This window comes from Monomorium pharaonis, chromosome 4, assembly GCF_013373865.1.
Source record: "Monomorium pharaonis isolate MP-MQ-018 chromosome 4, ASM1337386v2, whole genome shotgun sequence".
In the NCBI taxonomy this organism is placed as follows: Eukaryota; Metazoa; Arthropoda; class Insecta; order Hymenoptera; family Formicidae; genus Monomorium; species Monomorium pharaonis.
This window is the reverse complement of record NC_050470.1, coordinates 17,033,008-17,045,703: the sequence shown is the minus strand read 5'-3', so window position 1 is coordinate 17,045,703 and position 12,696 is coordinate 17,033,008. Positions and strand designations below refer to the sequence as shown.

At 40.4% G+C, this 12,696-nt stretch overlaps 1 protein-coding gene across 1 annotated transcript; it reads right to left on the bottom strand.

Annotated features, from left to right (window-relative positions):
- Positions 1-6,083: 6,083 nt before the first annotated feature.
- On the bottom strand, positions 6,084-11,943 carry LOC118645358. Its single transcript, XM_036286233.1, has 3 exons — positions 10,899-11,943; positions 10,141-10,761; positions 6,084-10,015 (listed from the first exon to the last, which is right to left on the bottom strand). The coding sequence occupies exons 1-3, from the start codon at positions 11,941-11,943 to the stop codon at positions 6,114-6,116; spliced, it is 5,568 nt and encodes a 1,855-aa protein (XP_036142126.1). The 3' UTR covers positions 6,084-6,113.
- Between the last annotated feature and the right edge of the window lie 753 nt (positions 11,944-12,696).

The window sequence follows — 12,696 nt, the reverse complement described above, 5'->3', positions numbered from 1 at the left end:
TTTAGTGGTGCTTTTTAGGAATTGATTTTTAGGCCAAAAGTGATAATAAAAAAAAAGGAGAGTACCTCTTTTCTTTTGTGGGTACTTTCTCGGATATTATTGGGAGGAAGAGCGTACTAATTGCGACAAGGCGTAGACTGCGTGAGGGGGGAGCGCCCAGGGAGGGCGCAACAAATCCCACGCCAAAGGAAAGATGGGGCGTTTGTGACGGAGAGCGCCCTATGGGCTGCCCTATGGTGCACAGTTTAGATGGAGGGACGACGTAGGGGATGAGAAGCGCCTTAATAGGCGCCCGTTGTCCCCTGGACACCTTCTAGCTTAAGCGCCCCGGTAGGCGCCCCTGGCTTGAAGTTCAGGGAGGAAGCAGGCGCCTGAATCGTAGCGCCCAGCTTCCAGGATGAGGATTCAGGGAAGTCGCTATATCGCTTCAGAATATTTTTGGGAGCACCGAGGATGGTTTCGCCCCGTATTTTGCCCCACTTAATAATTTTTCGCGGACTAATAGATTTTTTTAGCCACTAGGTATATAGAAAAAAAAAACAGTTATATTGAACAGATTTTTCTTTTTAAGAGAGAGAAAACAAAAACTTTATTTTAAACAAAGTTGCGTGAGTCTACACTTGACAATGATTTTACGGCGCTTGTATGTACGAGAGATATTACTTACGCACTGCTCGGTTTCTTGTTTAAATTCTATCAAGAATTTAATAGTCTCGATGTCGTATACCTTGTAGTAGTAAGAGCACGAAGGCTAATAATTATCGCGTGGATAGTACTTTCTTCAGAGTAACGTCTACTGGCAGCGCGACTCGTTATGGGAGCGAAAATGCTGCTTCCTGAGGCTCTCGCGCTCCTTATATATCCGAAAACTAGGGGGTCCTAGGGGTACGCGGGTGTAGGGAAGCTCAAATCCATGGAAAATTCCGCGACAAATAACCATTACTTTTGAATTTTCATAGTTTCTAATTTTTATTCGGATCAATATAAACTTCGGTCAAGAGGTAGCCAGGGTGATTAGCGTTCGAATGCTTCCTTCGCCTTCCCCCTATCACCTCTGTGAGCGGAGCAATTAAACCGCATACCTTTGTAATTACTTTACTTATTCTATCTTACTCATACTTCCCGATTGGAATAATGCTCGAGCTATTGCTATCCCACTTGGTACACGCGCTCCGCGGCTGGACCGACTCTTCGGTAGCGCAAGGGTGTCACGCGTGAACCGCATGGTTTTCAACTATTCACATTATTCCAGGTTACTAATAATGTGAAAGACCTATAGCATGACTGCGACGGATTGCAGTATTATCAATTAACAAGAGAGTTGAGGGGTGGCGGTTGCACCCTGTCGTTAATAGTAATAGAAAGGCGACGAAAGAATGTTGCTCTTTTAATGAAATTTTTAACTATACGCGGCATGATTCGATGGGTTTGAGCTTTAACAATTGAGGTAATAATTACGCACGTGATAACAATAAAATTAATAAAGAGTATAAGCGTAGGGTGTACGCGCTGATACTCCGCGCGTCTGATTTCGTGGGGAGGGGAGCGCTCGGTGAGACGGGTGCTCCGGCGGAGCACGCGAGAGCGCGGTGCGCGAACGTGAGATGAAATCATTGAAAAATTTTCATCGAACGTAACACCCCCCTCCTTATGGTAGAGCGATATCGGAGATGTCGCGACTCAACTAGATTAAATCAATAGATTAAATTAATTTATTTGAGCATAATTATGGTCACGAAAAATAAAGAAAGAAAGAAAAGAAAAGGTTGCTGGCTCTCGAAGGAAAGACGATGTCGCGAGAGAGAGACAGAATGAAAACGTTGCGATATCGCTCGACTCAAAGGAAACGAAATACAACGCACTCACCAAATAACTCACGCTTATAATATTGCGCGCTCGGTTACTATTCTATTCGATTCATAACGACGCAACTAGAATTACGGCTGTATAACGTATAATATTTAGTCTATAATTTTAATAACATATTTGGTGGAGTTCTTAACGTTTGATAATCTTTGATAATAGTGACGGTTTCAAATATAATTTCTCTCTAGGCTATATATATTATATATTACACTAATGACTTAATCTGTGATATTCAATATATCTTAAAATAATACTTTTGTTTAATAGTCCTTAACAATGTTTATTAATGTTGAAAATATATATATATTATTTCTTAGTATGGTAATAGATTCCCGAAGGGGCTTGATCATTGGATCAATGGTAAACTGTAGTCTTGTATGTATATATATATATATATATACATACATCTAGTCTAATGATATTAGGAATACAGTGTTTATCGGTATCACTGTAAGGTTACTTGTTAATACTGAATTAATTGACAATGACGTATCACGAATTACAATTATATACTGCGTGTTGCTTAATACGTAATTTTGACAATATACTTGGTGATGACGTTCAATAGTATATATGAATTTTCAATAACGCTTGGCAATATACCTAATGTCTTACCTAATAGTAAATTAATATGCTATACTATACTACCACGTACATAAATTATTTTATGCTATATTATATATTTTAATTATACTTATGCTACTTATGTTACATTATATATCACAACTTGATTTTTAATATATCCTATATTAGTATCTTCAATCAGTCCTTTTAACATTTAATAATTTTTAATTGTGTCAGTTAAGACTTAACTATGTGTATATTATCCCTAAGTAATAATAGTAGTAATCTCTCCAAGAGTGAAAGGTTGATTTTTAAATCAACGATAGGCTATTGTCCCTAATATATGTATATAATTCTTATTTGATTTAGTGATACTGGAAATACCGTATTTCTTAATTACAGGAAGATTTTTTTAAGTGCATTAATACTTGATTGAGTTAATGGTACTTGATTTTATTCCTTGAAAATTGTCAAAACTTGTTATTAATGAATTAATGAGACCTTAATATTTTTCTATTATTTTACTGGCATGTAGTGTTATACCATGACAACGAGTTTTTGTAATATATTTAAAATTTAATGATTTCAGCAACTGAGTACTTGTAGTGTTATTAATGCTGAGGATACATGTATATATTGTTATCAAGTATCACAGTACGTACATGCCTGCTTATACACATATACATATATATCTTTTTCTTTGTTCTTGGAGACATTAACACTTGATTGACCAAATAATTCATTCTTGACATTGCTACAGCATTCTAATAATACATTAATAATACTGACGACATATAATATCCCTGAGTATCACTGTGATTACTCATTTTAATAGTAACGCGAATTTTTCTACAGATCACTATTTTTAACATCATAGTGATCAGTTTTTATATCTTTATTTATTATATATATAACTACTGGCTTATAATTAAAGAAAGAAAGAGATCTTGTGATCTATTGTACGCAAAGGGAGTTAGAGGAAGTTGCTTGGATTTTTAAAGAGAGCGACTCCCTCTAAGTCCCGGAAGATTTGTGGAAAACTGTTGTTTCCCTGCCAAAATAATAAAGTAAATACGTTGAGGGAAAAAGGGGTAACTGCGATATATAAAAAAAAAAAATAAAGAAAAATTTTGGTAACAAAAATTCGTGGCGCGCATACTTAAAAGAAAAGACGAAAAGAAAAAGAAAAAGTGAAAGTTGCTCCCGCTAATAAACAAAATGAAAAAAAAAAAAAAAGAAAAGAAAAAAAACAAATGTATAGCACATAGGCGTACAATGTGAGGGGAAAAGAGAAGATACGAGAGTGATTATATATATATATAAAAAGAGAAAAAAAAAAGAAAAAGAAAATTTTTTTTTTCTTTCTTCCAATAAAAAGAAATCTATTATTATTATCATTAATTAATATATATATATATATATATTTTTTTTTTGTATAATGAAAATCTTCTGTTACTTCACTATTTCTACTTTACCCTTTTATTATGACAGAAGAGAATTCTACTCTTTTCCTCTTTACATAGGAAATTACCTAACAAGGTGTATTTTCTTTTAGTTGTAATGTAGTTCACTTCACGTTCCCCTTCGCGGGGCATTCATGCACATTCGTTGTCTGTTTTGTTCACTGTGATTTTCCACTTCTGCTGTTGTGGCGATAGGCGTGGGGATCCATTCGTTTATCCGGTTCTCCAAACGGTCGAGGGATCGAGAAACCGCCGTCATTTCCTTGAATATCTCAGGCTGAATTTGGCGAGGTGTAGGTAATGGTAGTCGGGTCCTAGGACTGTCTGGCCTTTGGAGAAGCTGAGCACGGTGATTTAAAATAGAGTATGGCTCTCTACTTCGTTCCCTTGATTCTGCTATGCGCTTTGGATGCACGACAGTTTCGATGTAGCGGTGAGACCAAGTTCCTGGCAAATTAACAAGCGATTTCTTTCGCCTATAGCATCTCTGCCTTACTATCAGTGCAAGACTGATTAAAGAGATGGTTATCCAACAAATTTTATAAAGCTGGCGCTGGATATAGGAAGTATCTTGTTCTAATGGAGTGCTCTGTTGGGCATTGTCCAAGGTGACTTTTCCTGCTACTTTGTATTCAGTTTTTAGAGGAGGTGATCCCCAAGGCAGGTAGTTTAGTCCCGGCAAGGTGGAGGTGGTAACGTTTCGCCGGTGAGGCTGAAACTGCGTCCAGATATTTCCGAGGCGGAAGATGATGGCTTCCTCTGAATTGCACTCGACCTCGGTACCAAACGCGGAGATCACTCGTGTCCTTGGTGCCAGGTATCCGGGAGCACCGTTGGCAATAATTGGCAATTGTTTGTAGCATGTATCTGTGGTTCTTATTTGTACTGGCACGGGTGTGCATCGATACACTAGTGCAGCCTCGCCTTGGATGTGGGCTGAATGTCCTGGTCTGCCGGTTATAGTGTAGGCAAATTGATCAGGATCCCATAGAGCGGTGTGTGCGGCTATTTGTAGCGCAATCCTTTCCTTCTCGCACTTATCTAGTAGGACTTTGATGTAGGCCGATTTAGGGGTTTCCGAAATGCAGCTGGTGATGTGGTACGACGTCGTGGGATCCGTAACAGGGTGCGGTTGGTCATATGGCACGGGATTGGTTGGTGTGGTGATGTTCTCCATGGTGATGATCAGTCGTGGGTATTCAGTTTGTAGCACAGTGGTATTACAGATGTCTTGTCGTTCACGCACAAATACGAGGAGATTCTTGTCAGCGAACGGCACTAAATATGCGATGGGGCGCGCGTCGGAATAAATTTTTGTCGCGTTTCCGCGGTGTACAACAATATTTGGCGAAGTGTGGCAACCGTCGTGGAATATGGGTGACCAATAATTGTGGTACCCTTCTTCGTCTACGCAGTGTAGTGTCGAATACTCGCAAATCCCGTGGGGGAGGGTAATTTTATTTTTCAACGTATTTACTTTAATTTTATTTTGGTTAAATGCTATATGTATATAGCTTTCAACATTCTTAATACCAGTCTTTGGAGACGTAGGTAAGAAAAAATGAGCATGATTGCTAGGAGGTAGCAATCTACTATTCACAACATTTGTTTTCAATTTGTCAAAGGTTATATTTCCAACGCGAAATCTTTTGTGAGCATGCAGATAGGCGCAATCGGCAAGGTTGCATGACAAATAGAATCGGTTGCGCTTAATTTTCTCATTATTCCGTATTATATTTTCTATTTCAAACCTACAGGAGAGTACGCTGACATGCGTGGTCTCCGGTAGCTCAAGTAACCGTATTGGTACTGTTTCAGTTATAACTTTCCCTTCAGGGATTCTGCATTCTTCGATCTCGAGAAGCGAGATGAGTGTGCTATTTGTATGTGACCCGCTGCAATCGTAGCCTATAAGGGCGTGAGTGCAGCGGATCAAGATAGTTACCGTCAGGATCTTAATATCCATTCGGAACAAGAAGGGTGGCCCTTGGGATATGCCACTTGAAATTTCAGTGTTCCACGTGCCAAATGTGACGTTTCGTGGATTGGGTGGGACACCGCGGCTAGATGTTCTTCAAGATTCCATTATGACGAAATATGTCGGAGTCACTGGAAGAGATAATTGAAGAACCTTGAATGGGAATGCTTGGTGTTTAGGGGTTGTAGTGTTAACAACAGATTAATGTTATTGCAAAGGAAAAATGGGGGGGGGGTGTAGGGTCATCCCGCATTGCGGGGGTAAGCCCTTTTTAACTTATTAGTGTGCACTACGCGGGTAGTCCCGTTTATTTCGAGCCTAACATTTTCGTGATCCATCACTTCGACTACTTTGTATGGCCCTAAGTATTCAGTGACGAATTTATTAGTTTTGAGATTATTAATTAGGAAGACGCTATCCCCAGGATTAATAATTATTGCGTTGACGCGTTTGTCGTAATAAGTTTTCGATTTTTGTTTAGCCTTATCTAGATTTTCCTTAGCGTTGCGCTGGAGGTCTCGTATCTCAGAAAATACCTTCATTAGTCGATTTCCATAGGTTTCTGGTTCAGGGTCGGAGTTGAATTCAGATGGAATTCGTGCGGGTGAACCGAAGATTAGTTCGTGAGGCGTAAACCCGGTACCCTCATGAACGGAAGTATTGTAAGAAAAGCTTGCTCTTTCGATAAATTTATCCCAATCGTTCTCTTTACGCACGAAACATCTTAGGTATTCCATTAGGACCATATGTGATCTTTCAAGTGATCCGTTAGACTGCGGGTAGTAAGCTGTAGTGCGAAGTTGCTGAATGCGAAATTTTTTTGTGATACTCTTCATTAATTGACTCATGAAATTCCGCCCTTGGTCCGTGAGGATGCTACGTGGACAACCAAATCGACATATAAAATAATTGACGAATGCAGTCGCAGTTGATTCGGCGCTAATATTAGATAGCGGCGCGTAGACCGAGTATTTTGTTAGCAAATCTTGCATAGTGAGAATGTATGTGTTACCGTCGTTTGTAGTTTTAAGGGGCCCGACGATATCTAACGCAATTTTATCGAATGCGTGATCTGGCGTATCGGTCAAGATCATGGGCTGTCTTGTTTTCTTTCTAACAAGTTTCCGCAACTGACAAGTGTGGCACCGTCTAATCACATCTTGAATTTGTGTTTTCATATTAGGCCAACTGTATCGTTTTTTAATGAGCCGATATGTCTTGGTAACGCCCTTGTGTCCGCCGACAGCAGACTCGTGGTGTTCGTTAATTATTTTAATTCTATCTTTTTCCAGTGGGATGGAAGTAATTCCTTTGCAAATAGTGATAGTTATAGGTCGATCTATCATTGTTGATTGTAACTTTTGGACCATAGTTGACCATGAAACTGAATCCAATTGAGCGGTTAGCCGTATGCTAAGGGTGCGTAAGTCTAGTTCTGAAACTACATCTAATAATGAAGTGAGGCATTCATCAAGTATTTGTTCGTCTAGGGGCGTCGTTCGTCTTTCCTTTACTGGTAACATGATGACATGGCGGTCGCGGTGCCATGAAAAGTGAACACGGGCTCTTCCGAGAGCAAGATCATCAGGGGGAGGCAGGTTGTTGGCTTGGAGTAGTTCCTGCGCTCCGTCGCACAGGGGGTGACCGTTACCAGTAATTAATATGATGAGGTTATCAGTTCTACTTAATAAAGGTAGGGGACTTTCTTGTATTTTACAATTACTAGATAATGAGATGTCTGGCGAAATTGTCGGCGTGGAATCTAGAAGTTGGTCGGGGGTTTCGTTATTAGAAGTGTTGGGAGATTTGGCAGGAGAGTCTGCTGGAGACTCCAGGTCAGGTAGCGAATCTCTATCGCTTTCTTCTTCATGGAAGAATTCCTCAAAATTAGTTTTTCGCCCGGTCCTTAACTCGTATTGCGAACTGATTGGTTCGGTGGGGGCGGGTAAAACTACCGGAGACTCGTTCCTGCGGAGGCGGATTATGAGCTTTGGTATAGGAGAATCCTCAGAATTTCCGCAGGATGTAGGTGCCACGGGCGTTGTCATGTCTCTGACGTCAACCCTTGCCCCAGCAGGCTGTTTCCTGGATCGCTCATCATCGGATTCAGAGGTGTCGTCAGATTCGGATGATGAGAGGATGGCGGAATCAAGGCGGGGTTTTTTTCGGATAGGCATTATTGAGTAATGAATCAGATTAATTGCTACGGGGTTTCTAGACAGAGCGTCAGCGTTACTATTACTAATTCCCTTCTTATACACAATTTTATAATCGAATTCTTCGAGTTTTAAACGCCAACGCATAAGGCGAGACGTCGGGTCTTTTACACGGTGTAGCCACGTCAATGGTTGGTGATCGGTGATTAATGTAAACGTACGTCCGTAAAGATAAGGTCGAAAATGATTAACGCAGTATGTGATGGCTAACAATTCTTTTTCGATAGTTGAATAATTTTTCTCGGCTGAATTTAGTACTCGAGACGCGTAAGCGATTGGTAGATCATGGTTTATTTCCCCTTGACTCAATACACCGCCAATTGCCAAGTTGGAGGCATCAGTGGTAAGTATAAACTCGCGTTCAAAATCCGGAAATTGTAGTATCGGCTCGTTACATAATAGTTTGCGAAGTGTGTCAAACGCGTGCTGTGTTTTATCATTCCAAATGAATTGAACATCCTTTTTTAGCAAGTTAGATAATGGAGAAGCAATACTAGAAAATTGCGGTATGAATCGGCGGTAATAGCCGGCTAGACCGAGAAACTGACGGATATTTTTAATGTTGCGAGGCGCTGGGAACTTTTCGACGGCTGATATCTTCTGTGGGTCAGGACGGACCCCGTCTTCTCCAATTATATGCCCTAGATATGACACTTCACGCCGAAGGAATTCGCATTTATCCGGTTGTAAGGTCAAATTAGCAGATCGTAACCGCGACATCAGTTTATCTATTTTTATATCGTGCTCTCTTAATGAACTCGCGTATATTACTATGTCATCCATATAAACGAACAATTCAATTCCTTGTAGCCCGCTCAGAACCTGATCCATTAATCGTTGGAACGTGGCGGGAGCGTTTTTCAATCCGAACGGCATGCGTGCGAATTGATAATGCCCGTGAGGAGTGGAAAATGCAGTCTTATGTGCATCCATGGGGTCCATTGGAATTTGGTGGAACCCGCTAGCAAGATCTAATACGGAGAAGTACTTGGAACCGCCTAATTGATCGAGAATATCACAAATGTTAGGGAGGGGGTACGCGTCCCCAATTGTTTTTTCATTGAGCTTACGATAGTCTATCACCATTCGCCATCGTTTGTTGCCTGATGAATCTGGCTTCTTTGGCACTATCCAAATAGGCGAATTATAAGGGGAAGTTGAGGGTATAATAACGTCTCTATCTATAAGCTGATTAACTTGTTGCGTTATTTCGGTGCGATGTATCGGTGGAAATCTGTATTGTTTAGTATGCACCGGTGCATCGTCGGTAGTTATAATTTTATGTGTTAGCAATTGCGTTTTATCCAGATATTCGTTAGGTATATAGAATCGATCGCAATAATTGGTAACTAATGTAATAACGTTTTCCTTTTCGAATGGAACAAGGTGATCAAGCCTTAATAATTTTAGAACGGCCGATATCCTCTCGGCCATAGTCCAAGTAACTCTCTTTGAATCCTCTTTCTCCATGTTCTCCTTAACTGATGCAATTTTATTAATGACGGTTTCTTTCTTATTGTAATCAGTATCGTTTTCTTTTATGTTGTTGATCATAACTTTTTCTTTTTCGGGTTTGTACGGCACGAGAGGGGAGGGGAAATGAGAACTAGTTAAATTGGAAGATCCCGAATGGGAGTGAGTGCATTTGGCACTAGAAAAAGGTTTCTCATGGGGGCGCATGCATTCTGCACGGCTGAAGGATCCCATGAGAGAGCAAGTGCGCGCGGCACTAGAAGGAGTATTAGAATTAGTAAAAGAAGTGGTAGTATTATTAAAGTTAGAATTAGAAGACGAAGGGGCAGGGGAAATGCCGTAGTTGGATGTGAGAAAAAGCGATTCTTGACGATTAGTGATCTTGTTTTGTTTAGCTTCGAATGATGTAGATTTAATTGATGCAGAGGATTCGAGGAGTTGAGAACTGTGTAGATCTGCTTGATCAGAGTTAAGTGAGTTGGTTTTAGAGGCGTTTTTCGGCTCGTTAGAAATTTCGGTAACTTCTCTGAGTTTTATTGTAGGTATTATAACTTCTATTTTGCGGGCGTATTTATGATACGGATATAAGCCTTGTTATTTATGCAGGTCACTAATGAATCTCCTGCGAAGACTCCGTCGCAAATATGCAATCTGGGTAGATAGCCGGTTTTAATTTCGGGATTTGATACTCGGATAACAAATCCGGTATTGGTTCGTGGTGGAATTACCACCGTTTCTTGTTCTTTAAATGGGATGGCACAGTTATGCCAAGTGACCGTACTATTGCTGTAATCTATACAGGCATTGTGTTCCGTAAAGAAAGAGGTACCTAGTATACCTTGTTGTATGATAGGGAAGTCGTCCGGTACGACGTGGAAAGTTACTAGTATGTTGAAGATTTGAACTTGAATTGAGCCCAAGGTGTTAACGGCGTCCTCCGTAATGCCTGTGAGTTGTAAAATTTCTTGATTGTTTACTTCAATTTTCCTTTGCAAGCATCCTTGTTTAATTATGTTTGGCTGTGCTCCTGTATCGAGCATGAAAGCGGTTGGTCCATAGAAGGACGGTGATTCGAGCTCGACGGAGGGTACGCTTCCGCTGGCGGCTCGTAGGATGTAGACGGGTTTTGGGAGTAGTCCAAGGGAAGAACGGGACGAGCCTTTCCAAGACCTCGGTGCGTCCCATTGGCCGAGGCCTCTGGCTGGTTTTCCGAAATTTTAACTACTCCATTAGGAGTAGTATTATTGTTGCTATTACTATTTCGTGGCCGATTGTTATTGTTGTTATAATTTCCATTATAATTGTTGTAATTATTTCTGTTATTATTATTATTGTTACCGGAAGTACTCTCGTGGTACTGTCGCTTACGACATTCATGTACCAGATGGCCAAAATTTTTGCAATATCCGCAAATCTTCTGTTCGCGATTATTATAAGGGCTACCTGCGTTATTCGTTGATGAATCATCGCGTTGGAGAATTCTAGTGGGAGGCAGGGTGCGTGTAGGTGCGGCGTCGCTGCGCGCGGGTCGTGAATTCCTTTCTCGCGCTTCTTCCCTCTCTAACCTTTTACTTATGGTAATTACCTTCGAGCAAGCGTCAGTGAGATTATGGTATCCCTCTGCCTTAAGCTCGACGCGATATTCTCTGGGTAATCCTTCGTAGAAAGCTTCTAGCGTGAATGAATCTATAGAAGATGTTTCAGGTTCTGTCAGAGAACGATTGAGATTTGTTTGATCTCCCTCTATTATTGCCGTCCGGAGATCTTTAATGCGCCCTATATAATCTAGTATATGTTCCGAGGGTTTTTTATAAACAATGCTTAATTGGCCGCGGTAGTAATTCGAGCTTCTTCCTGGCCCGAAGGTTCGTTTGAGTGTATCTAAGAACTTGTCAACGGTGAGGTGGGTTTCATCTTCTACTGCTAAATAGGCATGGTGATTTAATTTATTGCGGAGTAGTCTAACAAAATGTGCCTCGTCTACTGACGGTATGGAGTCTCTCGCTCGTTTACAGGCGCGGGCGAACTGCCATACAGGAATGTTATGCCCATCATATTTTGGCACGAGATCGAGAGCGTCCCTGACATATGATTTCGGGTATGGTGAATTTATAGAGTACGACGCAGGTGTCATATTCAAAGTGGCGTAAGAAGTTTGGGGTGGCAAAAACGGTGATGCGGGATTTTCATTAGGTTGCTCATTTGGCGTGGAGGTAGAAGGTTGTGGCAGGTGGAGGCCGGATAAGGCGTTAGTAAGCGTTCTCATCATACCTTCGATCGCTTCGGTGCGATATTTTAATTCGCTCTCTCTTTGCTTCAGCTCCTTTATCATTTCTTTATAATCGAGAGTTTCTTTCTCGTCAATTAGGTCGTCGGGATTCATTTTTATTGATAGTAATCGTACGTGTAATTTAAAACGCGGATGCTATCTGATAATCTTTTCAGCTTTTTATAATAATGGATATGCTGAGGGTTATGCGAGTTAATATATATATATATATCGAATTGACAATTGATAAATTATGAGGATAGTAAATGATAATAGTATTTGTAATACCAATGATAATGGTATTACTACCGTCGGGCAATTATGCACACGAAATTGTACGGCATTTTATGGCTCATCATATGGTACTATTTGATAATGAAGCCCGAGAGGAAAATTTAGAGCAGCAGAATTGCTTAAATTTATGTGCGAGATTAAATAAAATATTTATCTTCGCAATCCGCTGTTTTATTTTTGTTGTAGTGAGTACGAGTAAATGTACATGCGTGGATTTATCTGTATTATCGGGTTTTATTTTGTACGACCAGGATGGGGGAGTAAACCAAAGGGAGAGATTAATTGTTACTTCTTTTCGATGGTACGATTTTGCCGCCACACGTAAAGGTTTCGTTAATAGGAAAGGAATTAATATTAAGAGCTTCCCTTCTTGAACATTACGCTCTGGATTTGCGCGTGTAGAGTGTTTGAAAAGGTCAAACGGCAGAGTGGGGTAAAAACGTACCCCAAGTTTTAAGTGGACTTAGAATAACCGATTTATTGTTAATTTTATTATGTAATTAATATATCTGCGTTCTGGAGCGCGTAGTATACTATCGTAAGCTTTGTGGGCTCAACGTTAATAAAACGCGG

What these genes read in the sequence shown, in the direction of transcription:
- LOC118645358 (XM_036286233.1), bottom strand. Translation starts at nt 11,943, where the DNA reads ATGAATCCCGACGACCTAATTGACGAGAAAGAAACTCTCGATTATAAA. An exon ending in GTACCACGAGAGTACTTCCG is followed by an intron (nt 10,762 to 10,898) that starts GTAACAATAATA and finishes TCGGAAAACCAG; the next exon opens with CCAGAGGCCTCGGCCAATGG. An exon ending in AAATAACAAGGCTTATATCC is followed by an intron (nt 10,016 to 10,140) that starts GTATCATAAATA and finishes CTGATCAAGCAG; the next exon opens with ATCTACACAGTTCTCAACTC.